Here is a 20,803-nt window from a genome sequence, read left to right on the forward strand (position 1 = left end):
GTCGGCTTTTGTCCCAGTACCATGCTGGTTTTACTGCTGTGGCTCTATTGTATAACTTGAAATCAGGACTACAGACATGTCCAGCAGTGGTTTGTTGTTGTTTAATTGTTAAGGATTATTTTGCCTTCCAGGGTTTTTGGGCTTCATACCAATTTTAGGATTGTTTTTCAGTTTCTGTAAAAAAATCATGTCAGAATATTGGTGGATATTGTATTGAATATGTAGATTGTTTTTGGTAGGATAATCATTTTTGTGATATCGATCCTACCATTCCATGAGGAATGCACATAGGAATGCATGTCTCCTATTTGTATCATCCTCAGTTTTTTTTCTTTAATGTTTTAAAATTTTCAGTGTTGATGGTTAGGTTTATTTAAACATCAATTCTAGAGATTAAAAGTCTGACATAAAGGTGTGGTCTGGATTTCCATCTGATGGCTCTCTCTTTGGCCTGTAGGTACTGTGTTCTTGTGCTTTCTTGTAGCCTGTATATGTGGTATTTGTGTCTTGTCCTACTTTCCTGTGCTTAAGGACAGTAATGTTATATTAGAATTATGCTCTGTCCTAATTTTAACTAGTTACCCATTTAAGACCCCATTACACCTCAGGGACAGCATAGCCAACAATGAGCTGAGCCATCATACATCAATCCCTTATTAAAATGAATTCCCCATATCAATCACTAATTAAGAAGTCAGGGGAATCTTATAGAGGGATTTTCTCAATTGAAGTTTTCTCCTCTCAGAGGACTCCACCTTGTGTCAAGTTGACATAAAAGTAGTCAGGACAAGTTACCTTAGTGTGTGTGTGGTTTTTTGTTTTTTGGTTTTTTTTATATTGTTTTGGTTTTTTTTATATTGTTTTTGTTTTTTTATTCTTTAACTCCTTTGCTAGGTTTATGACTGACATTTTTAGGCTGTCCTAAATGGGATATTTTTCTATTTTTTTCAGCATGTTTATTATTGTAGTTATGCTTTAAAAGTACTTATTTTTCTATGTTGATGGTGAATTTCACTATTTTTCTGGTAGTGTGTATCAGACCTAAGAGTTTTATGGAGGAGTGCTTAGGATCTTTTACTGATATATTATTTGAAAATAAGGATTATTTGACTGTTTCCCTTCCTATTTGTATCCCTCTCTTTTCCCTCACTGCTCTGGCTAAGCATCAGTCACTGCAGTAGAGAGTAAAGAGAGTACTTGTATATCTCATTCATGATTTTAGAAGGACCTGTGTTCATTGCTTTCCTCAAAACAGTATAGTGTTTAGTATGGCTTATTATGTTTGTGCTGCTTCTATTTGTAGTTTGTTTAAAGCTTTATTTATGAAGGGATGTTAAACATTATTAAAGGCCCTTTCTGTTTCTGTTGAGTTGATAATGTGAATTTTGTCTCTGATTTTATTTGTTACTGTTAAATTTATAAAGTCTTATATGTTGACCTTTCTTATAATGCTGATACAAAACCAACTCAATCATTGTATGTCATATATTTAATGTATTTCTTAATCTGGTTTTGAAGTATTTTGTTGAAAATTTCTGCATCTATGTTCATTGAGGAATTTTTTTTGTTCACCTTTATCTGGCTTTTATGTCAGGGTAATACTGGCTTTGTAGAATGTGCTTGGCCATGCTTGATTCCTGTCTATTTTATGAAATATGAGAAGCATTAGTATTAGGTCTTCAAATACTAGTGTATTTTAGCAGTGAATTCATCTAGCCTTTTGCTTTTCTTAAAGTGTGAGGGATGCCATTATTTCATCTCACTGCAAATTATATGTGTATTGCTGTTTTAAGATATCTTGGTCCAATCTTAAACTTACCCTTTCATACATGTTTTCTATTTTATTGGGATATACATTTTCAAAATATTCTCTAATGAATCCTCTGTACATTCTATCTTTTGGTTAACTTGGCTGACAGTTGTCAATTTTGGTTATGTTATTAAAAATGAATCATTGCGCTCAACGCTGTAGACCAGGCTAGCCTCAAACTCAAGACATTGAATTAAAATTGAATTAAAGGTGTGTGCCATGACGCCTGGCCTAAAAATTGCCAAATAAATAAATAAACAAACAATTCTTTGCCAGTCCATTAATCTGAGCACTCTAGAGGGAGAGGAAGGTGAATCTCTGATTTTGAGGCCAGCCAGGTGTTCAGAGTGAGTTCCAGGATGGCCAGGGCTATACAGAGAAGCCCTGTGTTGAAAAAAAGTTTGTCTCATTGATCACTTGTATTTCTAGGAACCACCAAGTCCACCCCAAAATAATTTTATAGTTGGGATGAAGATTGAAGCTATCGATAGAAAAAATCCATTTATGATCTGTCCTGCCACAATTGGAGCTGTCTGTGGAGATCAACTTCGTATTACTTTTGATGGATGGAGTGGAGCATTTGATTACTGGTGCAACTATGACTCCCGAGACATCTTTCCAGTTGGATGGTGTCGGCTCACAGGAGATGTATTGCAGCCACCCGGAAAAATTGGTAAGCTAGTACCCAATTGAATGTTCTGTTATTTTAGATCTGACTTTAATGATATTGTGTTTAATGGTGGCAGTATTAGAACTTGATGTCAAATTGGCAGATAGACTGGTAATATTCTCTAGTGTAGGTAGTAGAGAAAAAGGAAGATTCAAATTAGGAGAATTAGAATTTTTGAGAGCTCCCCAGGAATCTTTTTTTAAAAAATGTACCTTTAATCTTTTTTTACAGTCTAGTCTTTATCCCGCTCCTGGTCTACCATCCAACAGTTCCTCATCCCATTCATTCCCACCCCAGTATTCAAGAGGATGTCCCCTCACCCTCCATGCCACCCCACCCTGCCTCACCAGGCTTCTGGAGCTGTGTTATGAAAAATACTGAGTGGGTATAGGAGATAGTTATTTTAAAAATTACCTTTGTAATTATTATTCAGTTGACTGTTGGTCTTCCTATTTACCATGAATATTATGTCCCAGTTCACACTAAGAATATGGGCAAAGCCAGAAGTCATATTTAGAATGCTGGAGCTGTGTTATGAAAAATATTGAGTAGGTATAGGAGATAGTTATTTTAAAAATTACCTTTGTAATTATTATTCAGTTGAAATGTATATATAAGTTCTGGGGATATAGCTCAATATAGAGTGAGTGCTTAGAATGCAAGGTTGAACATAATGAGTATTAAAATATATTTACATGGTTCTGTTTATATTTTAAAGGTAAACTGATACTTTGATGTTCTCAGGTAAAATCTATGAAATAAATAAAAATATTGACTCCATGGAAGCTTTCATAGATTTCTGTTCAGTTATTCTAATGTTCACCATTTATAATAGTTTTTCTAAATTTAATACTATGATTATGTAGGTATGTTCTTTCAGACAAATGTCTCCAAGTAATCATTGCTAAGACTAACTGGCTTTGAGTTTAATACAAACTTACTGGTGGAATCAAATGTAATCATAATTAAAATTTACCCCACTAAATGTTACTTCCATTATTAAAAGGATTAAATAAGTAGATAAAGTATATAGAGGAAGTTGGGACTAGAAAAGGGCTTTTAGATATGTTATTCTTGTAATTGAATACGTTTGTGATTTAAACACAGCCCATTACAGTAGAGTAATACATACCAGTTCCTTGCTGCTGCGTCTATCAAGTAGATATTAATGATAATTTTGGTAAATGTTTCTATATATATGATACTATATAGATCTACATATGATAAGGTAGCCAAGACATAATATCTGCTTTCAGGAAATTTATCTTCTAGTGGAAGAGAAGTAGACTGGGGGATAGCCCTGTAAAAAATGACAAATATAGAAATGTATGACAAATATGAAAGTAACTTAAATTCTGCAGAGAATAGTGATTGAGTAAAGAAAAGCCTCAGAGAAAATATATGATTATTGCAAGAAAAAATGAAATTTGCTGTACAAAATGAGTATAGGTAGAATAGCGATATCACAAGATACAAATTTTGAGTTTACTCTGTAAACTGATATTTTTTGCTTAAGATATGGTGAGATTGGAATGTGTGATTGAGAATGTTACTATCCTTCAGTACCATTTTTTCTTTTATATTGAGCTACATCCCCAGCTCTGTAGTAGTGTAGTAGTGTAGTAGTGTAGATTCTGGTTCTTGTGGTGGTGTTTGTTTGTTTGTGGTGATAGTTAGAATTAAAATTTTTAAATTAGGATTTTGGTTAAAGTTAAATGGTGTTATTCAGCTTAAGCTAATATAAATGTTCTAAGCATGTTTTAAGATAAACTAGCCTTAAATTTAAGTTCAGTAGACTAAGTATATCAAATATATTTTTGATTCTGTCAAAGTGCAATCCCATCATGACCTGGACAGTACATTTTCCTGTACAAAATATTTCCCTACAAATTGCAATTTACTTCTACATGCATTCAATCATGGATGTACATAATTGACTTAACCAGATTTCTATCTTGTTAGATACTGAAGTAATTTTCACATTCATGTTACTAGACTAGATGTTGTAAGTACTTTTATGTACATATATTTACATACTTTCATACTTGATTCAATAATTTTTCTTGAAGTTGAGAATGTTTTCTAAGCTGGGAAATGGTCTTTTCAGGAAGTCATACTTTTATTACCCTCAGAAATAGGTAAAATTATTTTTCTCTCTGCTGTCCAATCTTTGAAAAGATCTTTTTAATTTCTTTATTATTATATTATCAGTTCATAATTTGCTAGAGTATAAAACGTTTTGTTTCTGTATGTTTTGGGCATTAATATACCTCCTCTTTTACTAATTTGTTTCATTTATTGCATAGCTCACACCCATGTCCCCCAATAAAAACATTTTCCCCAGTCATTTTTTTTTATTATTATAGTCTTTTTTTTTTCAACAGAAGTCTTATTGACTTAAATGTTACATAATTTAAGGACCTTATTGTTAACCAATGTCAAAAGATATAAAGGATATAAACTAATCATATTTCATTAATTAAAAATTTACATTGTTTTTGAGTATTTCTCAAATATAATAGAAATGTTTTTCAATTTATCAACAATTGCTTTTCCGTAGCATTTAAAGCTTTGGCAAATAATAATTAAAAACAATATAGCTGCTGGTTTTAGATAAGTACAGTGAGATATGAATGCTACTTGACTTGGAAAATAGTAATAATTCTTTTTTTGTAAAACTGAACACTTTTATGATCAGAAATAATGAAGTTTTAATTTGACTTATCAAGGTTAGAGAGTTTTGTTCCTTTTTCTTATTTATCCACATTTTTCCCTGTCTCTTGTATGACACTATGTTATTTCCAAGCCATTTTTGATGTCATAATCAAATTTCCTTACATCACAGCCAATATAGAGTATCTTGTGAATAAAGAGAAGAGTTGCACATATGTTAGTATGCTTAACAAATTGGAGGTGACAATCACACAAGTGAAAACAAGGCTTATTGTAGATTATCTTTTAACAGTTTATTTGATCTTGCTGTTTTCTTTTTCAGCTTGTGTCTCACACTCATATTTTCTTCATAAAGTATTATTTAGATTACTTTTGTAATGGTAGAAATTCAGCAATTCCATATAAACTACTGTTTATTTTTTACATATTACCCTTCTCATGTCTCCAGAATGTTACATGAGTTCATTACCAGCCATTACAAATATTTAATACAGGAAGGAACAAACACAGAGTAATTCCAGTGATTTAGGATCAAAACTGAAATGACCCTTACTTTTTAAAAATGAATGCATATTTTTTCTCAAATGTTGACATAGCGTTTGTCATTTGAGACGTTAAGAGAAATAAGATTCTGTTAAAAAAAATTGTCCAAGGAGCTGGAGAAATGGTTCAGTGGTCAAAGAACAGGCTCCTCTTCCAGAGGACCTGGATTTTATTACCAGCACCTACATATCAGCTCACAACCACCTGAAACTCCTGTCTTAGGGTATCTAACAACATCTTCTATCTGCTGAGGGCATTATGTATGGCATACACATGATGCATATGCATACATGCAGGCAAAATCTACACATAAAATAAAAAAATAATTAAAGATTTTTTTCTCAGTATTTTTCCTAAGATTGTGAGAATATTCTAATAGTTCTATTGTGAACCTTTCTACTTTGCTTTAACAGACCTTAAGTACTTTAAACATAAACTATGTAAATGAAATTTGAACTTAAATAATTCCTAAAGCAACAATTTCTTTATTTTACTATATACTAATATATTATTGATTGTAATAATAGTCTTCAGTTGTGTGAAGTTGTTGTCTTCCAATATGATTCTTTAATTAATTGTAACATTGTAGACTATCTCAGAGAGCAGGAAGCAAACTTCCATATGATTTGGGTCTAACATTACAGGCTCTCTAGGGTTTGGAGTAATTCCATATACCTAAAGGAAAAGTGGAGGATGGAGCAAACCTAGGCTCAGCAGGGTGGAGCTGTGGATTGCTTTTTCATATACACTGTTCCTAGGGGTAAAGTAAAAGAATAATAAAAATGAAAAACATAATTGTCTTTAAATTAATTGTTATTTCCTTGAAAGCTTATTATGTACTTTGATGCAGGAATGTATAAATTCTGTTTTTTCTTAATTAAAGATCTAACAATTTATTTTGATATCTAAACTTGATTTTCTAAAAATGTATAGCTGATTCTTCTATGTAGTCTTTTATTACTTTGGAAAAGTAGCATTTAGCAGTTTTCTCCTTAAGTATTCAAAGTTTGTCTCTCAGGAAGTATTTCTCATTTTTAATTTCCAAATAAGAAACAGCTTTTTCTCTGCTCGTTTTTTATTAGCCCCCTCAGCAAAAAGTTAGAAATTATGGCTGCTATTTTCTTTGTTCAAAGGAGTGTGTATGTTCTACAACTTATGATTTACCTCTTTAAATATCAAGATTAAGATTTATATACTTCACTCATTCATTCATTCATTCATTTTACATCCCAGTATCAGTTCCCCTTCTCCCAGTGCATCCCCCCGACAGCTCTTCTCCTATCGCCCCTTCCCGTTCTCCTCTGAGAAGGACAAGGCCACCCTTGGGTATTACCTTACCCTAGCACCTCACGTCACTACAGGACTAGGTACATCCTCTCAGACTGAAGCCAGACAAGGCAGCCCAGTTAGGGGAGCAGGATCTAAAGACAGACAGCAAGAGTCAGGGACAGCCCCAGATCTAGTTGTTAGGGGACCTGCATGAATCCCAAGCTGTACATCTATATAAATGTTGGTGGTCTAGGTCCAGACCATGCTAAAGATTGTATACCTTTTAAAGCAGGCCTTTACCAACTTCATTATTGTAGGACTCTATGTGTTTAAAACCTGCAGTAAGTAGGTTTTTTTTCCCAAGTAGATCAGAAAATGGCTGATGTGCATATAATGAAGGCAGTAAAAAGTTCAAGACAGATTCGATGATAATACAGTCTATGCACATTTAAAATTCTCAAAGAAAAATGTTTAAACAAAGTTTAAAGCATGTCAGTCTTGTTGGACATCTTCTGAACATCCAAATACTAATTTAGTTTTTTTGCTTTTAATGTGATTTGTAATTCAGAATAAGTTAGTATACTTTGTACATTAAACATTCTTTTTGTTAGGTGTATCTTGCTAGAGATACTATCAATCCAAATGGTTAACTGAAAAACGCATGAAATTTGAAGCATGATATTTTTTGTTTCATATGAATAACTTGGATCAAGTATTCTGATTGTGTGAACATGAGAGCTATTATGATGCAAAGAAGTAGATTATAGTAAATAAAAAGACTCTTCTCTGATTTAAATATTCCAGCTAAATATTGAAGTAATTACAAGCATGCCTATACTGTTAAATCTTATTTGGTTCTGTGTTCTGATATATTGGAGTTTTCATAAAGGCTATTAAAAATGTCTTGGTTAAAGGAACACATGGTTAAGCAGGGATAACTTTCTTTCATTGTATAAATACAATGGATTGGTAGTTAGATTTTTGTATATCTTTTCATTTCCTTCCAAATTCTCTGACCCAGGATAACCTTTGATCCTTCTCTGAATGCAAGAATGAAGGGAGTTTGAGTAGGTGACTGATGATCTTTTTCTCAACAACTCACAGACAATATACAAATTACATTGCCAGCTTTATTTATCCATTCCTTTCACTCCCCTTCCTTAAATCAACAATGCAAATAGCTCCATCCCCATTTGCTATAAATTCAGGTTTGCCCAGGCAACTTGGGCTTTGTTGTTGAGTCTTTTTCTCCAGAAATTCAGTTTTAATCCTGGTAAGGAGTAAGGCTATGAAGAGGAATTTAAGTCACCTTAATGGTGAATACAGCAACAGCTTGTCTTTCTGGAATATTCTTAAAGGTAGGAATTACCTTTATATTGTAACTAATGTCTGGTTAAATACATTTACTGTCTGCTTTGTTAGTTTTTATGCAAGATAGCCCAAATATTACAGTTACCCCAGACAGTCATGCCTTAAATACTACTTATTGAAACTTTTTATCACTATTATTTGAATAGTCACATTGAAAGGTTGTTTTTAAAAGATATAGGGAAAAAAATCAATCTTTGCTTATTTCAGCCATAAAAATCTTTGCATTTTTAAAAACAAACAACAATGTGATTATTAAAAAATATTTAGATGAAAGTATTATAAATTTTCTGTTTTAGGAATATGACTAAATAAATTTCCACTGTCATCAAATGAGACTTACTAAATTCTTGTACTATGGAAATCTGAATAACATTTTGCTGATTATTACATCAAAACATGTATTTGCTTTAGTGTGAATAGCATGATAGGAGTCAATTTTAGAAATTATTCAGGAAGAAAAAAAGATACTATTATTTCAAACTTGAGTGATTTTTAACACCTAGGTGTTTAGGTGAATTTAAAATTGACATAAGATGGCTTCTTTTGTTTGTAAATTCTTCTAAAAATATTAAAGATCTACAGATTGTACTTTTAAAAATACAGCCAGACATATATTAGTAGTAGTAGTTTTGAAATAAAATAATCATCAAGAAAACTATTTTCCAATAAGCTGATGTAGTACTTTATAACACCACTGTGGTCTATAAACAGAAAATACATATGCAAATTATGTCTCTGAAGCCCTTTTAGTTGTGATTCCTTGCTTATTGAATTTATTTTACTTCTTTTCTAGGCTGATATTTATGAGACATAACTATATAGCAGGATTGGAAAAGCGTGTAAAATTTAAGTTAGATCTTATTGTAATATAGAAGGTATGCCAAGGAGGAAAGTGCATTCTCTTTCATTTCTCAAAGTCAAGATCTCACTGTGTGTGGGCTGAACTTGAACTCACAGAAGTTCTTCTGACCATCTCTCCAAAGTTCTGCGATTATAGACCTCAAGAACCATTCAAGTTTTTCCCTTGTAACCTTTAAAAACATTAGATCCGCAAGCCCAGTTTTAAAATAGTATAAATCAAATCTATAGATAAAGTCTTACAAAATGGTTTGGTTTAGTTATTCAGGCATAATGTTTTAAGGCTCTTGGAAATAACATTCTGTTGCTTCCCAAATGTTAGTGCTATATTTGACACTCTCCAAAGCAAAGTATTTTAGATGAATTCTTGGTTTTCTGTATGAATCATTTCCTTTTAGATAAAAGTCACTTTTTATTAGGCATTTAAGGTATTTTTAGTATTAGAAAATATGTTGTTAGTTCTTAGAGGGACATCTACTTAGATCATCAAAAGCGATTCAGGAAGAATGACAGAGCAGCTAAGGTCCAGACTTCTTTTTGTTTTTTCGAGACAGGGTTTCTCTGTGTAGCCCTGGCTGTCCTGGAACTCACTCTGTAGACCAGGCTGGCCTTGAACTCAGAGATCCGCCTGCCTCTGCCTCCCAAGTGCTGGGATTAAAGGCGTGCACCACCACCGCCCGGCTAGGTCCAGACCTCTTACTATTATAGTAGTAGTAGAGTGTAGGTGATAGATAAGTGGGAAGTGAATAGAAATCTTCTGGTTAGAATTGGGAAGTTGATGCAAGACCCACCAAGTTTTAAAATAAAAACTTGGACAATTACCACTAAATTTTAGAAACTATTTTTCATTGTAGCTTAGTTCTTTTTCTGTGTAACAGTTTGTAAATAAATAATAAACAGTTGAAAATGAAAAGGGTAGGAGAGAAATATTTCTTGTTGCAGACTCTATAGAAAAGTAGAAGACAGAGTGGAAAGCTGGCATCCAGAAATCTTTAGATGATAATAAATTCTATATAAGAATCTGTAGAATTGGGGTGTATATGTATAAATGGATCGCTAAAATGTACAGACAATGGTCTGGTTCTTGGGGCTGGGATTCTTCACCTTTTTCTATTTCAGTTATTCTTAGGTTAAGAATTTTCAGAGTGTTCCAGATTTCCTGGATGTTTCATATCAGGAATACCTTTTTATTTAGATTTAACATTTTCTTTGCTGATATTTTATTATATAAACTTTAGAATATTTTAATTAATACTTGGAATATTAGTTCCCTATGCTCATAGAGACTAACTGGAAACATCTTACAGAACTTGTATTGCATTTTGTTTACATGTTTATAGTGTTGTATTCATTTTTATTTACTTAGATATTCTTATCCTTTTATTACTGTAATTAGTAGAAAATTGTCAGAAAGAAATCCTCCAAATATTTGGTTCAATTTTTTTCCCTTGAAGGTCTATAAAGGTTGAGTTTTTCCCTTGAAGGTTGAAGCCTATAAAATTGAAAACTCAGTTATTTTTATCCAAAATAATTACTTTGAAGACAAGATAAATCTTTATATCAGTAAAGTCCATGGAGGAAATTAAATCACTAAACATTGGCTTACTGAGAACAAATTGACGCTTATTTTCACCACTACTTTAAATTGTAGTCCTTAAAGGTTTGCTTGTAAACCTTCTTAAATGTGAACATAAAAAGTACTTACCCTCATTATTTGATTCTTTATTTTTAGATCCTTTAGAGTTTAGTGCTTTATATTGCAATATTACCATATTCATCTCTAATTTTACTGATTTGGTTTTTATTTGTTTTAGTTTAACTAAAGGTTTATCAGTTTTTATATTTCAAAGAAGTAAATATTTATTGTCCTTTGCTTTCTGCTTCAATAATTTTAGGGCTAATCATTTTCCCTTCTGCAAATTTTTAGTTTGGCTGGTTTTTATTTTTATAAGACCTTCAGAAACATCATTAGATTATTTGATATATAATTTTTAAATATAGCCACCCTTACCTATAAAATTCTATATTTATATCAAAAGTATGTTATCTCAGCAATAAAATAGTTTATTAACAATTGGTAATGTATACTATATAAAATGAAATTTTTCTATTAAAGAAATTGTTAAGACATGTTTATTGGAATATCTTTTTAAACTGTTAATAGATAAACAATCTGGCAAGTTATCTTCACATAAAATATTAACAGTGTAGTGTCTAAATTAACTGGAAACATATGTATCACATGAGAATGACTGTGGTCTTTTTATGACAGCACAATATTAGAGTATAAATTATTATAATAATCTTTAATATTAGGCATTAATATAGGAATACAGTTTGTTCTAACTCTTAAGTGTCCATAATTTTTATTTTTAATTTTGTTTCTCCAAAAAGTTGCAAGAAGACCAAGGAAAAAACCAACAACCAGACAATCAAGATTAAGAAACGCTCTTTTGGGAATTACAGAAGCAGCCCCAGGTGATTGTCTCGCAATATGATTTCTATACATTGAAGAATAGTGTAGTGCTTTCAAAAGGAAAGACTTTTCTCTTTTAAGAAAACAAATACAAAATGTAGTCCAATGTTAAATTGCTAGAGATTTTCACTGTGATGAGTAAATGATACTTGTTACTACTTTTGAGAGAATTAGACTATTTCCTGATTATATGAAAATTTGACATACCTAAAACTTAAATTTAAATAGCACATTTGTTTAAAATATTTGTTTTCCTTTTTGAATGCTTTTCTTTCTTTTTTATTTTTATTTTATTTTTTTTAAAATTTTATTTAATATTTATTTTTTATCCTCCTCCCAGTCCTCCCTCTGAGGGTTCCACATCCCATATCTCCTCCCCCCTTGTCTCCACAAGGATGTCCCCACTCTCCCACCCCTCACCCCCACCATACCAGACCTCCCCACACTCTGGGGCCTCCAGTCTCTTGAGGGTTAGGTACATCTTCTCTGACTGAACCCAGACTAGGCAGCCCTCTGCTGTATATGTGTTGGGGGCCTCATATCAGCTGGTGTATGCTGCCTGGTTGGTGACTCAGTGTATGAGAGATCACAGGGTCCAGGTTAGTTGAGACTGCTGGTCCTCCTACAGGGTCTCCCTCCTCAGCTTCTTCCAGCTTTTCTGTAATTCAACCACAGGGGTGAGCAGCTTCTGTTGGTTGGGTGCAAATATCTGCTTTGCTGCAAATATTCAGCTGCTTGTTAGACCTTTTGGAGGACAGTCATCATAGATCACTTTTTGTGAGCACTCTTTAGCCTCAGTAAAAGTGTCAGGCCTTGGGGCCTCCTCTTGAGCTGGATCCCACTTTTGGCCTGTCACTGGACCTCCTTTTCTTCAGGATCTTCTCCATTTTTGTTCCTGCTGTTCTTTCAGACAGGAACAATTATAGGTCAGAGTATTTGACTCTGGGATAGCAACCCCATCCCTCACTTGATGTACTGTTTTTCTGCTGGAGGTGGGCTCTACAAGTTTCCTCTCCCCACTGTAGGGCATTTCATCTAAGGTCTCTCCCTTTGAGTCCTGAGAGTCTCTCACCTCCCAGGTCTCTGGTACATTCTGGAGGGTCCCCCAAACCTCATACCTCCTGAGGTTGCATTTTTCTATTCTTTCTCCTGGCCCTCAGGGCTTCAGTCCTTTTCCCTTACCCAATACCTGATCATGTTCCCCTCTTCTCTGCCCTGTCCACTTTCCCACTCAGGTTCCTTGCTCCCTTCCCACTCCTGTGATTGCTTTCTTCTCCCTCTCAGGTGGGATTAAAACATTCTCACATGGGCTCTTCAGCTTGTTAAGTTTTTTGGTTTCTGTGGACTGTATCTTGGGTATTCTGTATTTTTTTTTTTGGCTAATGTCCACTTTATTAGTGAGTACATACCATGCATGTCCTTTTGGGTCTGAGTTACCTCACTCAGGATCATATTTTCTAGTTCCATTCATTTTCCTGCAAAACCCAGGATGTCCTGGTTCTTTGAGAATTTGATACACTTTATTTTGACATATATTCTCTCTGCCTCCAGTTCCTCCAGGATCTTTCCACAGCTCACTGTTCATGTGAATTCCTGTTTTTCCTGCTATTAACAAGGAGAGAAAGCCTTGCCTGGTGGTTTATGCCCTTAATCCTAGCACTCAGAAGGCTGAGGCAGGTGAATCTCTGTGAGTTCAAGGCTAGCCTTGTCTACAAAACAAATTGCAGGACAGCCAGTGCTGTTATACAGAGAAGCCATGTCTTGAAACAAAAGGAGAGAAAGAGAAGCACATAAAAATAGGAGTCTTATATGTATTTTCAGACTACTCTTGAACAGGTCTGTCTTGGTGTGATACTCAGTGTTATTCCACTGAACAAATCTGATCTCTCATAAAGCAGTACTTGGCTAGTGCTGGGAATTCTATTTCCCATTTCATTCTAGGATTTTTGTCAGGCTTGACCTGCAATTTTACAGTTTGTTGCAATCTCTGTGAGTTCATTTGTACATCTCTCCTGATAGGTCTGGAAAACCCTGTCTCCTTAAATAATTCTACCATCTCCAATTCTAACATTTTATGCACTTTCATATAGATTCCTAAGCCTTGATGTTAGGGGTGTGATACAGACATGACATGTTTGGTTGAGTAATCCAATGTCTCTCACTTTCTTCATGTAGTCCACTTGTAGGTCTCTATGTTCATTACCATCTACTGAATGAAGTTTCTCTGGTAAAGCTTGAGGGATGCAAAGATCAATGCATATGTCATTCAGAGTCATTTTATTGTATTTACCAGTATAGCAGTGCTACATTTTTCCCCAGAGCTGAAGTCCTATCTTGTCATAGGTTATTGTTGTCATTGACAATGTCAGTTATAGATTCCATTTCATGGAATGAGTCTTAAATCCAATGAAAAACTGGCTCATTCCGTAACAGTCTTGTCACTATTGTGCCAGTTAGCATTCCTTGGAAGTAGATGGTTATTACAACTCAGAGGGTTTCATAGTTGTCTGAAATTGAGGATTTTTTTTTCCTTCTGGTAGTGTCTGTAGTACATTTTCATACTGTGAACCTTAGCCAGTGAGTGTGATGTGAAGCTTCAAGTTGAGTACCAGCTGGGTTTTCCATGTACCATGACATAAGTATGTGATACATTCAGAACATTAAAACTACTTTGTTAAATCACTTTTATCAGTAGTAATTTCTTGTTTAACCTGGCTAGCTCACGAGATATAGACTATAAGATTTAGTTAATCAACTTTTGTGGCACAGTAGCTGAGCAGTTATTAATCTATTTTAATCCTCTAAATTAATCTGACTACCTCTCAGCCCAAATCCCCAAGATATTTGCATTTTAGTATTCATCTGGCTGTCTGTACTCCAGGTGTTGTTTCATGTTTCATGATATCTCTGAAGCCTCTTCATGTGAATCCTCTGCTCCCCCCCATCTATCTCTCTATCTCTATCTCTATCTCTATCTCTATCTCTTTCTGCCCCTCCCTGGAATCTGAAGTCCAGCCTTATTCTTTTCCCTGATCAGTTATTGACTGATCAACTCTTACTGACAAATAAGAGAATAAATGGTGAGAAATGTTTACACACTCTTGAGACAGGAGATTTTTAGATATAAGCATACAATTTTCTACCCAGATTTGGCATTTGCTTTTCTACACTTCTCTCCCTTCCCCCAACTCCTAAAATCTCAATTTCTGTCTCTCTCTGTCCTTCTCTCTGTCTCCCTTTCTCCACCCCCCAACCCCCATGTGTACTCTCCATCAGTCATACTCCTACAGCATTTATAAATGTGCCTGTGGATATTTGGGTTGTTATAGATGTTCATCATAACACAAATATGTGCTTTGTAACTGGTGATTGATTCCCATTGAAGGAGATGAGTTGGAGATGAGTTGTAATACTCACAGTCCCCCATCTGGCCTGCCACTCTCAACTTTAACCCATTCCCTCCTTTTTCTCCCTTTCTCTGAAAAGTGCTCCACTGATTTCAATTTTTGATTTATTCAGTTTTTCTTTGCCTGGATTTTTTTTTTTGCAGAACTTCTGCCTGATAAATTTTGTATCATAGTTGGTGAGACTCATTCTATCCTTGAACTGACTGACTTAATTTACTTACCTGCTTATTTACACCTACTTTGAGGTTATTAATAATCCATAGAAGTAAACTTTTGAATTCCTTGTCAAATTTTTACCATTTCAGGATCTTGGATATGGATATGTAGAAATTAGGGGTGTACAAAATATTTTTTTAATAATTTATCTGTACATGTGTGTCTGCATGCGTGTTTTTGCACATTCATGCATTTACAGAGACAGAAGGCGACATTGAATAATCAATCAGCAAATGCAGTTTCAAGCAGTTGGGAGTCACTTGATATGGGTGTTAGAAACTGAACTCAACTTCTATGGGAGGGCTACTGAAAGTACTTTGAAATGCTGAACTATTTTTTATGACCCATAGATAATTTTAAGACAGTGAAATGGAATATGTAAGCTCACTTCCAGAGACAGCATTTAAGCTTAGTATAAATAAAGTAGAAGGTTGGAACATTTACTGAATGGAACAGAGAGAGGTAGAGATGGGAACTTAAACAGAAGAAAGCATTGTTAACATGTGAATATACTTAGAAATCAGTTGAAACTAGGATTCTTTCGTAGAGGTTAAAGTGGATAGTTCAGAGGGCCATATCCAGCCCATGCACTGTCTGATGAGATTGTTTTTTATATTCTTTGGTTAGTTTTGTTTTGCTTTATTTTTAAAACACAAAAAGAATGTCCAGACATAGAGATCATATGTAGTCTTCAGAATGTTTACTGTCTAGCTTCTTTCCAAATTTTTTTTTCTTGCTAACCTGGATTCTGTTGTTTCTGACTAGAGAAGTAGATGAGAATGTGACTTAGTGGTAGTAACTTGAGTCACTGCTCAAGGGTGATGTAGGAAGGAGTACTTCATTTTGAAGTATTGGTGGAGGTAAACACTTAAAAGTTGGATCAGGTGTAGAGAAAAGCCAGCAGAAACCCAATGGATTGAATGAAAATAGAAGGAATTATTGATAAACTTCTTGGTGAGTGTATAAAACATGATCAGATCATCTGAAACTAAAGATAACAAGTAAGGAAGTTGAAGTATGGATAAAGGGACAGTGTTGTCTTAGAAATAGAAGAAATACTGAAATTTCCAGGAATAGCGATTTTCAGAACCGTAGCTAGAATCTTTAGTGATAATGTCAATGTTATACTCTTGGTGCTGGTCAAGTCCTGAAAGTGATGGCAGGGAGACAATGTTAAAAAAAAAAGAAATGTGAATAATATTATTAGAGTTCTAAAAGGAGACATACTGAACCAGGAGTGTAAGGTAGTTGTTAAAAATGAAAGTCTGGTTTTTATATGGGTAAATTAGTTGTTAATGAAGGGTGAAGTCATGTTGACAGTTAACTGATTTTATATTTGAAAGAATTTTCTTTTTCAACCTGGAGTGTAAGACAGTTGTTAAAAGTGAAATAATAGCCTGATGGGTAAAGTTGAATTAATGGTGAATGAAGGGTAAAGTTACGGTAGCAATTAAGTTTTGTTAAATAATTTAAAAATCTTTTATTTGCCCTCATAGTTGAATATTGACTACATCCTTTTCTGTGAACAGGAGTGGCATAAAAAGGTCCCAGAAAGACGGGACAGTTGTTTTTATGTGTCCTGTTTATTTACATTATGTGTATGGTATTTTCATCCAGAAGAATCAATTTTGTAGACTGTTTTATATTATGAAACAAACCCTAAAATATGAATAACTAAGGTTTGAATGTGTATATTTCTTATCTCACCCTGCAAAGAAATTTATTTAGAAGTAGTTGTGTGCTATGTAAAATTAGTTTTTTTCTAGTACTGAAATTGTGAAGGTATTGATTGCACAATTTATTTGTCTTGTTAAACTATTGATAATAGACACAAATGACCTAGCAGGTATTCCTTGCAGATAATGCTGAAGTTGTCAGAATTGGGCTAGCAGGCAATTGCATGCTGCATATCACTTGAGTATGATGGTAGCCTTTTGTTGACAACACTATAGGGGATTCTGTGTTTTATTTTAAGAAGCTTTATTACTTGACATATATAAAAGAACATAATATGTTCTTACTTATATTGTACATCAATTGTTTTTATTTCACACTTCCAAGAAGCTGCAGAACAACCTGGGAGCAGTGTATTCACTAGTACTTCGGGGGATGAAGACAGAACTTTGAAAGATGACCAAGCAGCCCCAGGTGATTGCTTTTATTTTCCATATTGATTTACAAGATAATGCCTGCACATTGAATCATGGTGCAGTGTTTCAGAAGGAACAACTCTTCTGTTTTATAAAAGTCTATAGAAAGGAGCCCAATGATAAATTGCCACAAATTTTTAGTGTTCTAGTCCAATGTTTTTGGTTGTTTTAAAGCATCCTTTTAGAGAATTATACTATTTTCTAATCATATGAAATTTTTCTGTCTGTAAATCTTCATTTATGTGGCAACACTGATTTAAATTATTTTTGTTTAGTGCTTTTATTTATTAATGGTTGATAATTAGTTTTACTACATTGAAGAAAATGGACTTTCCCTTCCCCGACAGCTATCAATTCTTAGATGGGGGTGAGATCTGTGCCCATTTCTCTGCTCCATCCTGGGATTTTGTCAGGGTTGAGTTTGTACAAGGCATTTGCATCTGCTTTGTTGTTTTTAAAAAATGTTCTCTGATGGAAATCTTTTTCCAGCTCTAGTTCAACTAACTCTTTCTGCCTGTTCTTTGGTATAGATTCCTGAGCCTTAAGGGGAGGGGTTTGAAATAGACATCTCATTCAAGGTTGAGCACTACAGTCTCTTCTTCAGTGAATCTTGTCTACTTACAGGTTACTGTTTTAACAACCAACTACTGTAAGAAGATTCTCTGATGATGCTTGAATGATACACTGATCAATGGGCATAGCAGTCTGTTAAAGGAATAGTTTTATTTTTCTGTTCATTCGGTAGAATCATACTAGTATGATTTCCCTTAAGACTTAAGACCTATCTAATCATAGATTCTTGCCCATTTAACAGTGTTAAGTATGGGCTCCATCTAATGGAGTGAGTTTAAATCCAGTTGAAGAGTGCTTTTTTAAATTTATAACATCTGTGCTATTTTTGTGCCAGTGTATTTTGCAGGAAGGTTGATTTTGTACATCACAAGGTTAGTGTACGAGTCAGATTGACCTTAGCACCTCTGATAGTGTGTAGAACATTTTGACACTATGAAACATAGACAGTAAGGGTAAATCTTAGTTCAGCACCTTCTACGTTTTTGCATGTTTTGTGACTAAAGTTTGTAGTACATTCCCCAAATTAAAACTACCTTGAGACTTTTACTGTCAAGTTTTAGTAAGGAATCAGTAGCATTACCAGTAGCCTGTAGTGTTAGTGGAGTGGAAAAGTCTATGGAACACCATTGACCAGCACTTTAGAAAGTGATAACCCATTTCTAAATCTGGATTTTATTTGTTAACATACGGTGTCTTGGAAGGGGCAGGTGTCCCTCTGTGACCCAGTCACTCCACTTTATTTAAGCATACCTATTTCTGGAAATTTCTATTGTAGTGAGTTTCCATATGACATTTCTGAAGGCTTTCCTTGTTAGATATCCCTCCCCACAATTTCATTTGTTCTTAAAGCCAATCGCCCCCCCATTCATTACATGTATTTTTTTTTGGTATGCATGATTCAGCTTTATAAGTATTCCTATGGCAACTGAGTTTGTTGCAGGTTCTTTTCCTTATTTATAAATGAATTATGAAACTTGTAATTCAATCTCCCAACCACCAAAAGATATGATTTGTCTCAACACACAAAACAAATATCACAAAACAAGGACTCAAAGTCCTTGTTTGTCTTGCCGCACTCATGGTCTTCATTCAGATCTATATTTCTTCCTCATTTCAGCATGGGGCCAGTGGTCAGCTTGGTTTTAAATTTTGATTTATTTGGTTGTCTTTGCCTAGCTCTTTTTATTCAGAATTGCTCTTAGTTTTATTTTCTATGTAAGTTCCTGAGTTTCTCATCCTATTTCTTGAATGGACTGTGTGGATTTATTCTTCTGTTTATTGAATCAAATTGGAGATCATTAATCTGGACTTTTGAATTCTTGTACCATTTAACTATTTGGAGACTTGATTATTGAGTTATAAACATAATTTTTTTGATTTATCTGAGTGTGTGTGTCTGTGTGTGTGTTGCATGTTGATGCAGGTATCTCTAGAGGATAGAAGAGGGCATTGAATATTTCTGAAGCTGGAGTTACAGGCAGTTAGTTGTGATTCATTTGGTGTGTGTGTGTTAGAAGTGAACTCTTGTCTTCTGGAAGGAAAGTAAGTACTCTTACCTCTTAACTCTTAACCACCCCTCAGCCCTAAGCATAGTTTTAAGATGGTATAATTAGATAACTCAAGTCATTCCCAAACACTGCATTGTCCTGTAAAGAGTGGTGTTGAATGCTTTGCTGAGTGGAGAAGAGAAATAGAGTTGGGGACTTAGCCAGAATAAAACATTGTACAAAACTACTTAGAAATCAGTTACATCTGGCACTCTTCTATTGACATTTCTGTGTGTTACAGAGAGTGAACCATATCTCTCCCACATAGCTGTATGATATGATTGGCTTGGATGTTCTTTGGTTAATTGTTTTTTAAGCAATCAAGAATTCATGAAAGAGAACATATGCAGCCATCAGAATGTTTACTGTCTAGCTCTCTGCAAAACTATATTGCTAATATTCTGTTGCTTCTGACTAGAGAAAGTTGATGACAGATGACTTGGAGGTGAGAGCAAACTCATCCTCAGGAGTGTTGAAGGATAGGATATCATTTAGAGGTATTGATTGAAGTGGACAGTTGAGTGCAAGTTTCATCAGGAATAGAGAAAGAAACCTAATGGATTAGATGAAAATAGAGAATCTATGGCTGAACTTTGCAATGAGTGTGTAAAACATGATCAGTTGTTTTGAAACTAAAGATAGCAAGTAGGGGAATTGAAAGTAGACAAAAAGACTCTTTCATCTCGGAGATAGAAGAGTTACAAAAATTGCCAAGAATAGCCACTTTAGAGTGTTAACTGGAATCTTTAATGATGATGTCAATGTGATGAGGCATCAGTGGTCTGGTCCTGGTCAAAACCCTGAAAATGATGACAGAGAGACTATGAAAGAAAAAGTAATGAGTAACATTATGAGAGTTCTTTAAATTGGGAGTTTTGAACATGGAGTGTAAGGTAGTTGTTAAGAATAAACTAGGAAGAGTCCGGTGTATATTGTTGAAGTTATTTGTAAATAAAATGTAGAGTTTGGCGGAAGTTAAATGATTTTTGTCCTGGTACCTAAGGGTAGATTATATCTTTTTTGGTAAGAAGAAGTACAATAAAAATGCTGTAAAAAAGATGGTATATTTGTTATCATTTATTCTGTTTATGAATACCTTTGAGCACAAAGTAAAATTATAGACTATTTTAAGTTATGAAATAAAGCCCACAAAACTATAGTAGCTAATCTTTCATCACAGTTATATTAGGGTATGTACATGTATGTGTTTATTTCTGTTTCATCTCTTACTCTATAAATG

The 20,803-nt window shown here is 34.1% G+C and overlaps 1 protein-coding gene across 3 annotated transcripts in view; it reads left to right on the forward strand.

Annotated features, from left to right (window-relative positions):
* Window positions 1-20,803, forward strand: part of Scml2 (Scm polycomb group protein like 2) — an 81,933-nt gene that overhangs the window by 17,247 nt on the left and 43,883 nt on the right. For all 3 annotated transcript variants that reach the window (XM_028761895.1, XM_028761881.1, XM_028761889.1), the window contains exons 6-8: window positions 2,240-2,483; window positions 11,589-11,672; window positions 17,355-17,441. In XM_028761895.1, the coding sequence (XP_028617728.1) occupies window positions 2,240-2,483; window positions 11,589-11,672; window positions 17,355-17,441 (415 nt within the window). The remainder of the gene's footprint in view (window positions 1-2,239; window positions 2,484-11,588; window positions 11,673-17,354; window positions 17,442-20,803) is intronic.

This window comes from Grammomys surdaster, unplaced genomic scaffold (genome assembly GCF_004785775.1).
Source record: "Grammomys surdaster isolate TR1022 unplaced genomic scaffold, NIH_TR_1.0 131, whole genome shotgun sequence".
NCBI lineage: Eukaryota > Metazoa > Chordata > Mammalia > Rodentia > Muridae > Grammomys > Grammomys surdaster.